Source organism: Cyclopterus lumpus, chromosome 1 (genome assembly GCF_009769545.1).
Source record: "Cyclopterus lumpus isolate fCycLum1 chromosome 1, fCycLum1.pri, whole genome shotgun sequence".
Classification (NCBI taxonomy): Eukaryota; Metazoa; Chordata; class Actinopteri; order Perciformes; family Cyclopteridae; genus Cyclopterus; species Cyclopterus lumpus.
In genome coordinates this window covers 7,432,181-7,445,205 of record NC_046966.1, presented here as the reverse complement: position 1 = coordinate 7,445,205, position 13,025 = coordinate 7,432,181, and the positions used below count along the sequence as shown (strand labels likewise).

The 13,025-nt window shown below is 39.4% G+C and overlaps 1 protein-coding gene across 1 annotated transcript; it reads right to left on the bottom strand.

The window, feature by feature from the left end:
• Positions 1 to 441: 441 nt before the first annotated feature.
• Positions 442 to 13,025, bottom strand: cygb2 (cytoglobin 2). The gene is made up of 3 exons (XM_034540066.1): positions 12,832 to 13,025; positions 3,782 to 4,013; positions 442 to 606 (listed from the first exon to the last, which is right to left on the bottom strand). Exons 1-3 carry the CDS (start codon positions 13,023 to 13,025, stop codon positions 442 to 444), a joined length of 591 nt encoding a protein of 196 aa, XP_034395957.1.

Sequence of the window (13,025 nt, the reverse complement as noted above, 5' to 3'; positions counted from 1 at the left end):
AAGTGACTAGTTTGGAAACTTTGACAGGCCTAGCAACGGTAACTAAGAGGGCCGGATTTAGTGAAGGGTCAATTGATGTTGTCTGTTGTAATTTGGCATCAACAGTCGTTTGTTTCTCAATAAAGAAGAACTGGATAGTTAGCATAAGCAGGGATAGCCTCCATGGCTAAAAACACAGACCAAAGTACCACTTTACACTGGCTAAAACTTCATTGGAGTAAAAGTAAAATGTCGTCTGGCTACATTGTTTGGTGTCCAAGTGATCTCAGGGAATTGTGGTGTAGAAACACCACAGCAATGAAGGCTTCGCACCTAAAATGTCACCAAAATGAAGAACAGAGTAGCACGGATTACCACGTTGATCTCATCCATATTTGTGAAACCATCCTCACAGATTTGCTTGCAATTGAAACTCCTTTACCCCCTCTTCTTCCAAACTCTTCACACCGCTGAGCTGGAGACCTGGAGCCAGCCCACGTCTGTGTAGGCCCCTGTCACATGCCAGTACACCGCCCCCATCAGTTTGGTCCACACCATCTGCACCTCTGTCGGGAAGAACTCTGGGAAATCTTCAGACAACACCTCAAGCATCACACCACTCAGGATCTGGTAGGAAAGAGGGTGAGAAAGAAACTTAATTAACTTCAGGGTAAAAAAGAAAGGTCTATCAAGATATCGGCAGATGGAAGGAAGAGAGCGTAATGTAAAGTGAGAGCGGAGCGGTTGCAATAACGAATCCAATTCGCTCTCACGGAAAAGTGGGCGAGGCGAGAATAAAAAATGATAACAGGAAAGCATGAGAGCAGTGGGTGGACAGGCAATACAAAGGGAAAGAACATGAATAAGTAGAGAGAAAGTACAATACAGGTGGAGAGTGAAAATGGAGGAAAGAAAGGCGAGAATAATGCTAAAAAGATGTTATATTTCTAAATTATATTAAATTAAAAAGTTCAAACATTTGAGGAGCTTCAACCGGCAGCAAAAATGTTTGGCATATTGTGTATAACCACTTGAAATTATTAATTAATCAGAAAATAATATTCTTAATAATCTTAATTTTACACAAGTTCACCACAATCATGATCGCCACAAAAATATTAAATAATGACCTACATATTATATTATTGTACATATTAGGTTAACAGTACAGGGAATACACAGTGGAACTAATCAATGTAATGATTAATTCCCAAAGTGATAAATTAAATCTTAAAACACTTTGCAAAGGCAATCGGGAGCCAATGGAGGGATGATTAAATGGCGGTAATGTGTCCTCTTCACAGCTGCATTGATCAACCAACTGCAGTCAACATTCAAAAGACTTGAAGGGAGGAAGCATATGCTTCCCCTCTTGAATAACAGAGAGGGAAGCATATTTAATAATCAGAGTTTCACATTGAAAAATATGCAACCATATGGTTTTAATTAAGGACTGGATATTAAACATTTTTTTACAACACTTATTCTGATTCTGTCTTCTCCTGCCTTCACGGGTAATAAGCACTGTTAAATCTGGAAATGAAATAACTTTTAGATTTGTTAACTTTGATATTCAGAGCATTAATATAGCAGCAAACAACTATTTGGAGTAATGTGTCCCTGAGCAGACAATGATGTCTCTCTTCCTCTGTGCACATTGTTATCAGAACTTCTCCTTGCTTTGTTGACATAGCCAGGCCGAGAGTGCCTTTTAGTGGATGTGAGCGTGCCCCACTGGCTGCACGCCACTATGCTCATGTGGCATATTACAATACATTAAATACGTTATACTCTGTGTTTTTGTCATGTCTGAGTAAAATATAATTTGTTAACTTGGTATAAAACAAAAAAAGCACAAAAACAAAAACAAAAGACATGCAGCTTCTAAACAAGTTGATGTTTTTCTGCACACAGGTGCAAACAGACCACATTTGAGAAATGGAAAAACAGGTCAGAGCAAAACAAGAACATACATTTTTGGGCCTTAGTCAATTTAAATGAAGCCTCAATGACCATCAATGTTAATCATGGAGTTCCACAAGGTTCTGTGCTTGGACCAATTTGATTTACTTTTATATGCTTCCTTTGGGCAACATTATCAGGAAACACTCCATAAACTTTCATTGTTATGCAGATGATACTCAATTATATATTGATCAAACCAGAAGAGACCAACCAGCTCGCTAAACTTCAAGCATGTCTTAAAGACACCTCAGATTAATTATCTGGTGATGTGGTTTCTGTAGATGGCATTGCCCTGGCATCCAACACCACCGTAAAGAATCTCAGCGTTATCTTTGATCGGGACTTTAACTCCCACGTTAAGCAAATCTGAAGGACTGCATTTTTTCATCTAGGTAACATTTAAAAAATCAGGCACATCTTGACTGCTCTGCACTGGCTCCATGTAAAATCAAGAATCACATTTAAAATTCTTCTCCTCACCTACAAAGCCTTGATTGGTGATGCCCAATTATATCTTAAGGAGCTTGTAGTACCATATTTCCCCACTTCCTCCTTCATTCCTAGAGTCCTAAAAAGTAGGATGGGAGCCAGAGCCTTCAGTTATCAAGCTCCTCTTTTATGGAACCAGCTTCCACTTTCAGTCCGGGAGGCAGACACAGTGACCACATTTAAGAACAGACTGAAGACTTTCCTCTTTGATAGCGCTTATAGTTAGGGCTCGCTCAAGTTTGCCCTGATCCAGTCCCTAGATATGCTGCTATAGCCTTATAGGCTGCTGTTGGACGTTTTAGGATACACTGAGCTCCTATCTACTCTTCTCTCTCTACTTATGGATGAATTTACATATCTCCATTGCACCTTATTAACTCTGCTTCCTCCCTGGATTCTTTGTGACTTCACGTCTCATAGGGTCCATCGGACCTGGCTGTGTCTGAAGCTGGTCTTGGGTCCTTGACCCTGCTTCCTGCATCCAGCCTCTGGCCTAGACCTGGTCTCCTTCCCAATGGCCCTGCCTCCTTCTCTGTGCCTCCTACCTCTTTCGCGATGCCTCATGCCTGGTGGGCCGGCCTCCTGCCATGGCCATGCTGATGCGCCTCCTTCTGTTTCATGGATTGTGGAGGTCTGGATCGTGGTCCATGCCTATTACTATTTATTCATACTTATCTGTCATATTCATTGAATGTGTTGTAACTCTGTAACGCTGTTCATCTGTACACATGACATCTATTGCTTCTGTCCATCCGGGGAGAGGGATCCTCCTCTGTTGCTCTCCCTTTTTTCCCTGTGAAAGGGTTTTTTCTATTTATTTTTTGGAGGAGTTTTTCCTAATCCGATGTGAGGTCCTTGGACACGGGTGTCGTATATGTACAGATTGTAGAGCCCTCTGGCAAATTTGTAATTTGTGATATTGGCAGTTTTGGGCCTTAGTCAATTTAAATAGGCAGGAGAATACCCCGTGGTATTCGATTGGTAATGAGGACATTTCTTAAGGGTGTTAATAGAATGCTTTGATAATTCAAGGGGTTGGTGAAGCAAGAAAACACTCACTGTGCCACTTAACCAGACAATTATCTTTCAGGGCATTTATTTTGTTGCATCGCCAATCAAGTGGCCCAAACTATAAAGCAATATGTCTCCTAGCAGTGAAATAATACCCCTATGGCAATGTAATTTGCGGAATTGTTGAAGACGATTCTTGGGAATATAGAAAAACGTTGATCAAGTCACAAAAGAGGTCAAGTTATGCACTTCATCATAAGGTAACTCCTGAACATCACAGATTAATAATGTACAATAATCTAATAGTATTAGACAATGAATTATTCCTTGAAGTCACCTTGAAGTACATGGGTTCCACCTTGTGTTTGATGGCATGGGCCTTTCCCACGAGAGCCAACACTGATGACACCTTCTCTGGGTCATGGAGGTTCTCCACCACAGTATTGATGGCATTCATCACCCTGCGGGCATGGTGCCGAAGTTGGCTGCTTCGTTCCATCTCCTCTGGATCCTCCATGTCCTGGAATTGGCTGAAGTACTGTTTGGCCGATGGAAAGTTGATAAAGAACCTAAGAAGGCAATTCAGAATACGAAAAAAAACAAAGAAAGAAAATGAGCTTTTTTTTGTAACGATAACTCTGTGGATGACAATGTAGGTTAAGAGATGTGCTTATAAGTAGTCATTCAGCATGAAAACGGCATAACAAAATAACTGATCAACTAAAGAAACCATAGTTGACAAAAAAAGAAAAAAGCAACAGATTAGTTGACCAATCAACCAAGACGGGGAATATACAAAAATTGGATGTATTGTAAAGTTGTTAAGACATCCCTGATCCGACCTTTCATCTAGAACCATCATCAGATCTAAATTGGATTTGTCCAAAATTTTTAGCAAATACCAGAAAAGCTAATGACATTCCCATCAGCCTCAGCTCTCATGAATGCTATGCTATTTATACTCCTGCCTATGAGATTGGGATGAACAATGATAAGTAAGCGGTGGCTCCTCCTTATAATGATGCCATATGATTCCACAAATATACCATAATTCAAATAATAGTGTATTTTCTTTACTGTTTTGTTTGCTTTTTTGTTGTTGTTGCTGGTTTACAGTAGAGAAAGGCTGGGGGAAATGAGAGGAGACATTAGAAATGAACAGAGGGAAAAGGCTCCTGCTGTATATAATCTTCTGTTTTTTTATATTGTATTTTGAAAGGAACTTCAAATCTTAACAAGAAACACACAATATACAATCCTAAATACCAATTGGAGAGGGAGTGAAGCATTAAGACCACAAACACATTACACAAACAAGAAATTACTTAAAATGGTTACTATTTATTCTTAGTTGGCAATATAGCTATGACATCTATTCAGCTTAACTGGGACAAATCCCATCAGAAGCCCATAATAAAGCCAGGGGAAATCTATGATAATGAGAAACATGCATGCATCACAACATTTGACCAAAGCACTCGTGCATGAAAAATAAGAATTTACCCAAGAAACAAATGGCCAGAGGCTGGAAAGTCACTCTCTCTCCAATGTCCAAACATGACCCTCAGTCAGTCTGCATAGTATATATCCCGAGGCCTTTTAATGCACAGATAACCTACATTTCAATGATTTCCTTCATTGGGAAGTAGTTTTATGTTCAGTGTGATTTACAAACACACACGCACACATATTCTTATTCATGTCTGCAAAGTGTTTAATCCCACAGGAAGTGCCTGGCAGAATCCTTCACGGATCAGGTACTCAAATGTGCACCTGTTATTTAAGATTAAGTGTAATTGGATGCACGTGTGCTCAAGAATGGTGTTTAATTTTGTCTGGTGCTGTTTATGCCAATGGATCAACCTATAATCAAATCCAGCTTTAATCAGTGTTACATCAACATGAAACAAGGTCCAACCTTGTAAGTATGAATTTTTAGTAAAAGTGAATCAAGTGCTTATGTAAAATTGCCAACATATTTATATAACATGGTGTATGTTTGAAAGGGGTCAAATGACATGATGGTTTAGTTTGTTCTTTGTTGTTAACAATATATTTACCGCAGTTTCTTCTGTCTTCCATCAAATATATTAACTAGACTAGTGTCGTTATCAGACGTTTAGCCCCACGTGGAAAAGGTGGGAGACAGGCTGCAGCAAAACATTGCAAAACAATGCAGAGTCACCTTCAAAAAGCAAGTAAACCTTTGCTGCTACGCAAAGCAACGTTGTCTAGCAAGGCGCTTTGTTGTTAAATAGTTGTCTGTGAGTAGCCTATTGCAATGGTTTGGGGTCTGATAAGCCTTTAATTAAGTACATTTATCTGTTACTCCAACTGGACTTCATGACTCATATTTCATAGTCTTCCCAGTACAGCACCTTAAACAACTACCAGCACAGGCCTCTTTGTTTAAATGCTCCTTTGTGTCCAAATCCTCGCTATGCGTAGCTCGCAGCTCTGTAGGACTGGACTTAGGCACAACCATGCTTTGACCTAAATGCTAACGGCAGCATGCTAGCATGCCGACAATGACAATCCTAACAGGCTGATGTTGAGCAGGTATATTGTTTACCATGTTCACTGATTTAGTTCAGTGTGTTAGCGTGATAACATCCGCAAATTAGCAAACAAACCAAACCCAACAAACCAAACCCAAAGTACAGCTGAGGCTGAAGAGGCTTATGATCTGGTGATCTGAGGATCACCAATGTCATTAGGATTCATCCTCTGTGGACCACGAATATCTGTCCCAAATTCCATTGCAATCAATCCAACAATTATCGAGACATTTCAGTCTGGACCAAAGTAGTGAACTAACCAACAAACAGACGGTTATTGCCATCTCTAAAGCCACACTACTAGTCTGGTTTAAAGTGAGACCTAGTTAATTTGGTTATGAGAAAATAAGTAAAAATACAAGTGGTATAGCTACACCCTCTCACAAACCTATGAGCTGTTGTGTAACAGAGGACTTAACTGGTCCTCACCTCAGAACTTTGAAAGCATTAAATAATTGTGATGTGGGAGAAAATGACACTTATCTCTGATGTGTCTGGATTATTTTTGTGGTCTGCCCAGTGTGTACAACAAGAGTTATTTTAGGTCCCGATGTAGTAAATTCCAATCTTATACCACCCTGGTAGATGTAAGAGGAGAGATAAACAAAGAAAATGTAAATTGTCTAGTGGGATTCGTGTTAGGAGGATTTGTTTTGATTCAGCAGCTTGACAGTTTTCATCACAGAGAGACTCTGAGCTCCCAGCAGCTCAGTAGAGGGAGGTATGCCAACACAATAAGAAAAGTTTCCCCCGGCTTAGCGAAAGGCGTATGTGAGAAATCAGTTTCCACTGACAACAATGCAAAGTATAATTTATAACAGAGGGCTTTACACATTTACAGACATACAAACAGGCACTGACTGACAAACATATGGATTGACATGTATAAACACACACACACACACACACACACACACACACACACACACACTGCTCTGACCCACTTTAAATCTCGTAAGGGCTCCAGCTGACTAGAATTGCTAGTACAGTTATTTCCCAGTTTGAGTTTGGCCCTCGGCAGCGGCGCTACACTACAGTACATCCACCTCCCCCAGATCCTATGTCATGCTAGACCTACAAAGGCTCGGCTTGCCTGTAGCACTCCTAGCTTGGCTCTTCCAGCTGTCACGATACGAACACCCTCTTTTCCTCGGCGACGGTATTAATACAGACTTTCTAGTAGCTCTTGTTCTGCTCAGACAAAGTTAACTGCAGCGCTTTAGGAAAACAGAGTGCTGCTCTGATGTTTTCTTTGAAGAAGAAAAAAGTTCTTTTTTTTGTGCCTGTCTTCTCGTGTTAGAATGATAAATGTTTAATCCCCTGGAGCCAAGGCATAATTTTACAGTACATTAAAAGAATAACATTCAACAGGCTCAGGAAACCTTTTTTTTTTAAATCCAAAAATCTCCTATCACCCTTTAAAGTGGATCCCATGACCCACAGAATTTAAAATTTTAAGGCCTCATTTTATTTTCTAACTTTATTGCTAATCACCTCTGCCTTTTAATATTGTGAGTAAACAGTATTAAGACGCTGTATGGTAAAACGTCAGCATATTGATACAGCTGTTAGATGCAGTAATAGTTTGGATGTGAAAGCACTCGTCACTGGCAGAGAACCAATGGGCCAAACATCCCGTTGCAGGATGGGTGGTGAGCAGTGTATTTTCTTAATGGAGGGATACATGATGGGAAGATATGGGCGACCAGAGTGACTACCTGATCCCTATTATGTTTCAGAATTGTAAAACAGCATGTCTCTAGAGGCATGGTGAGAAACATTGTGTCCCTGTGGGAGAGGAGTGCTGGTGTTTTGTACTTTGCAAAGCTCTGAATACATTCTTGCCCCTGTCTCTGCAATTAAATGAAGTCATCAAACCCAAAGCAGCACCATTAACGAGGCGTGTTAATCACTCTTTGATTGGAAGGTTTTTTTTATAATTCTTTGGACTACCACGAACAACCTTGAGCCTCACTGCCGGATCTTCAAGGACATCTTTTACACAAGGCAAACTCTGGGACTGATGGCTTATTTATTGACAAATTAAAATATATATAGTCCTGATTGTAGTACACCTACAGTATGAACTCAAATGTCTCAACAACTATTGGATAGATTGCTATGAAATGTTGTCCAGACTATCTTGTTCCCCAGGCGATATATCATTACGACTTTGGTGATTCCCTTTTGTTTTATTGACATATCTTGATAACTACTGGGTTGTATTGATTCAGATATGTATGGTCCCCAGAGGAGGACTTTTAAATAACTCTGAACAAGAGTTATCAAAAGTCAAGTCAGAATATAAGGTACTATCGTAGAGCTCTGGGTAGCCACAAATGGCGACAATATAATTTCCTCCATTTCTGATTCAAGAACATAAGGATGTCCGGAGACAGGACGACAGGAAGAGAACCTCAACGCTGATAGGCAGTATCACGCAGATTTACAGCATGAAATATTTCAAATTCAGTATGATTTGTGTCAGAATTGTGTTGCATTGTGAATCCTTCCATCAGCACTGTCACTATAACTACTATTTGAGTCAAAGTATGCAGGGTTTGATTTTCCTCACAAAGCTGCCATATGCACGGTTCTGCAGATGCCTGGGGTGCTCTCACTCTTGATGCAATTGCATTTGTACGCATTGGTGAGATCAAGTGAGGCTATTGTCTATTCTCTCTATGCATCCAGGGACACAGATTGACATGAAAATGCAAATCCCAGATCACACGTTGTGCACTGATCCCAACAATAAGATCTCAACCGTGCAAGACTGTGACCGAGTGTCAGCCTCGGGTTTTGTTAGGTAACTGACAAACTGCCAGCCAACTGCTGATAATTACACACTTTGTGCATCACAGTGGAGAAACAATCAGTCGACTCAATTGGTAGAACAGAAGATTATTCTGCAACAATTTAGATTTAGCATTTGAGTCTTTTATCAAGGAAACACTCACTGATACCTGAAGCAATAACATTACAGCTAACCCTAACCCTGTTTTATATTTGTAATATGTCATATGAGATATATATACAGTATATATATAGATATATGTATATATTTATATATATATATATATATATATATATTAAAATATATATATACATATATGTATATATATATATAGCTTTACTGTTGTATTTTCATAATATGTCATATGATATGTATATATATACTATATATTACAAAAGCAATCTGAAGGCGTCACCCTCGACTGATGATGATTTTTTGTTTTATTATTATTCCAGCATTTATTTATTATAATTTAGATTTAGCATTTGAGTCTTTTATCAAGGAAACACTCACTGATACCTGAAGCAATACCATTACAGCTTTACTGTTTTAAATTTGTAATATGTCATATGAGATATATATATATAGATATATATATATATGTCACCCTGGACTCTGATGATGATTTTTTTAAATTATTATTAGTACCAGCATACAAATAGTTGTCACTGAGGAATTTCTTTCAGGATAATTACACACTTTGGGAAATACACTTTTTTGATTTCTTGCCGAGAGTTAGATGAGAAGATAATACCCTCATGTCTGTAAATATGCCGCTACAGCCAGCAGCCGGCTAGCTTAGCATAACGATTGAAATTAGGGGCAAGCAGCTAGCCTGAATTTGTCCAATGGTAATAACATCTACCTCATAGCACCTTTAAAGCTACCATAACTGTCTTCACTGTGAAGTTGCCAAACAACCAGAGAGAGTCCAGGAACTGGTTACTGCTCCAAGTCAGTTTTTACACATTAGTATGTTTAAGGATAAAAGAAAGGACATACAATGTGCTAAATTGTGAGCTTAAGAGGTCTTGTTACCCTTTGGAAGACCCAGGCTCGCTGTTTGCAGTTTTAATTCTAAGCCAGTCAAATTGGCTGCTGGCTGTGGTGTCATATGTACTATAAATAAACTAAATTCTCTAATTATCAACAAGAAAGCGAATAAGCAAATTCCCTTTAAATGTGCCACTATTTATATTAAAACATTGTAATTAATCATACATCCTAGAAAAGTCAGCTGACAAAGCTGTGAGCTGTTCCTGGTATTAGTCAATGATGCAAAGCATGATTAAATCCATAAAGAAAATAGTAATTAGTTGTTGCTATATTTCTATTATGTCACCTGTCTGGCTTGTCACCCTCTTAACACATCTTGTTGCTCTTTGGCTTCCAAAAGCTCTACCATTCAATATGTAATATGTATGTAGTCAGCTAAAGATGTTCCTAGATATGTAATGTTCTTGGCAGGTTTGTCATAATTTACTTTGATGGTTATCACAACCAGCTAAACTTTGACAGGAAGACAAATGTCATACTTTTTATCAAAGGAGAATATATGTTGAAATAGGAAAAGAAAGATAAGACAGAAAGACAGTGACAGTGGAGAAGGCAGATAGTGTGGCATGGAGGGAGACGTTTAAGTGCCAAAGCTTGTTGCTGTCATCCACAGATAAGAGTGTGTGTGCACACACACACACACACACACACACACACACACACATATATATATATATATATAATTATAATTATAATTATAATAAAGATGCTCTATGCCTCTTCAACTCTCAAGGATTCCCGTCACCCCTAACCGAAAATCCGTTTGTCTCACTCCAGTTTGTCCTTGGCTACGACTCACTGTCCATGTTAACAAGCCCTACAGGGTTTTCTTAGTGTAACACTGAGACAGTTTAGCTGGGGACATTTAAATTAATCCATTCCTTCTGCTTTATATAAATAAATAAAAACAACATGAAAAGGAGCAGGAAAAACAAAGTCAAGCCGCGTTGCATCCGGTTGGTCTGCAACACTTTGCAGTGAAGCTCCGCAGAGAATTACTGCCTGTTGAAGATTATGGGCTCTTGGAGGAAAATGTTTGATTTTAAGTTTTGACAACTTAAGAAGACAGTAGTGATGGTTGAGAAAGAGCCCTATGAGTAATACAAGAACAAGGTACACCCAAAGATGAAAGTTATATGAGGCATAAACCGTATTATGTTCGTGAATTTGACTTGAATCAAATGAACGAGGCACAACTTTAACGTCTCATATACAGTATCCATACTACGTCAGTATCTGTTGATGCTGATGCATCTCAATGCAAAGAATAAGGACAATGATTGTTTCTTTTTCTTTGTGTATGTTGGGGGGTCGGGATCTGTAAGCTTAATTAACAAAAATCGGTCTCAACGCGCGGTGTAAACTTGAACTTCATATACATGTAAACGGTATCAGACTATTTTGCAGCCAAAACAACAACAACTGGGATAACTTTAAAGGAGAAGAATATGTATTTCACCGCCCTCTTTGGTTTAAAGTCTGTTGCACTCGTAACCACGTCCATAGTGATGTCACAGTGTCACCCACCCTGGAGTGCACTAGCTCCTGCATCATTGCAGCAGGGTGTGAAGTTCAGCTAAAAACAAGATTAGAATGTTATAATGCGCTTCTTGATACACAACAATAAAATATATACTTATAGCAAATCATCACCCTGGGTTGGTGCTTGGTGCACAATTAATGATCACAGCATTGATCTACATTTTCTTTGTTTATCTCTCGTAGCATTACAGCTACCAGGGTGGTTGAAGAACTAACTGGAATAAAACTGGTCATGTGTAAGTATAATCCTTGAGATAAAGTTGAAAAATATACTTTAGCCTAGCCAGCTGACTTTCTGCTGGAATGACACAAAAAAATATTTAATTCCAAACGTCTTAGTATTGGACGTAATGGGCCACTCTTAGATGTTTGTGACGGCCATGCGTTTTTCAATGATTGTGTATGGGAAAAGTCACACAGCCTGCAGTTCGGACTGTGGCCACTATGGTTAAAACGCCACCCAGCATGGCACCTTTAACAGGGACTTAGAGGGGATTTGCAGGAAATAGACCCGTGTTGAAGGTATATCTGGGCTCTTGTAGTCTTGACAACACTGTCACAAACATGACCACACAACCGTACAACTCTCTGGATTTTACCTATATGCCAGATTTCTGCAGATTCCCTCTATATTAAAAATAAGATGTTACAACCTCTACACAAGGATCAAGGGAAATTGGGATTAGACGTAAGAGAGAGATAACAGTAATTACTGATAATTAAAAATACGGTTAAATATTTATAAAGGCAGTATTTGTAATTATACATTGGATATTTTTATTTTATATATTTAATGCCTCCCCTTTGGTTAAAAACAACAACAAAAACGTTCTTGCTACTGCTCTTTTCAACACATTTGTGATCTCTGTATTCCTCAAATACTATCCAGCAACACATAAGGGAGGTTATTGAGCCCTTATCATACCATATCAAGTGAGCCTTAATGTTATAGCAGATTTTAAAAAGGCAAACAAAAAAAGGTCCAGTTTGTATAACTACATTTTAGGATCATTTTGCGACTTTGTTCTCGCTGTCATTATGCATTTTGATGCAAATACACAATAATACAAACAGAGGACACATTAGGGGAGAGATCCAATTACTTTACTTTACTTTACCACTACATATTAAGGATGAAGAGACGGCGAATTAATCACAGATGATTTATAGAAGCGTTAAGCATCCACTGTGAGAAGTATAGGCATCCACATCCAAAGAGTAACAGATAGAAAAACTCACACAGCCTTAAACTTAAGCATCTTAAAGAATGTATTCACTGCTCGAAAGTTTACACACACACACACACACACACACGCGCACACACACACACACACACGCACACACACACGCACACACACACGCACACACACACACATAGACAAATCTGGGAGTCTTTCACCGTGACAATAAAACCATTAGCTTTTGTTTCTTGACCTTATGAGCACAGACACCCCCACGTCCTCGCAGTTCTTGTAGACGTGCCCCCACGTGTCCTGGATGATCTCCCTCTCGGCGTCGGACAGCGGCTCGGCACGCTCCGGACGGTCCTCGCGCTCCACCTCTCCGCTCCGCACTCCCAGCAGCTGCGGAGGTGGCGAGGGCGGCGGCGGCGACTCCCTGCGAGACAT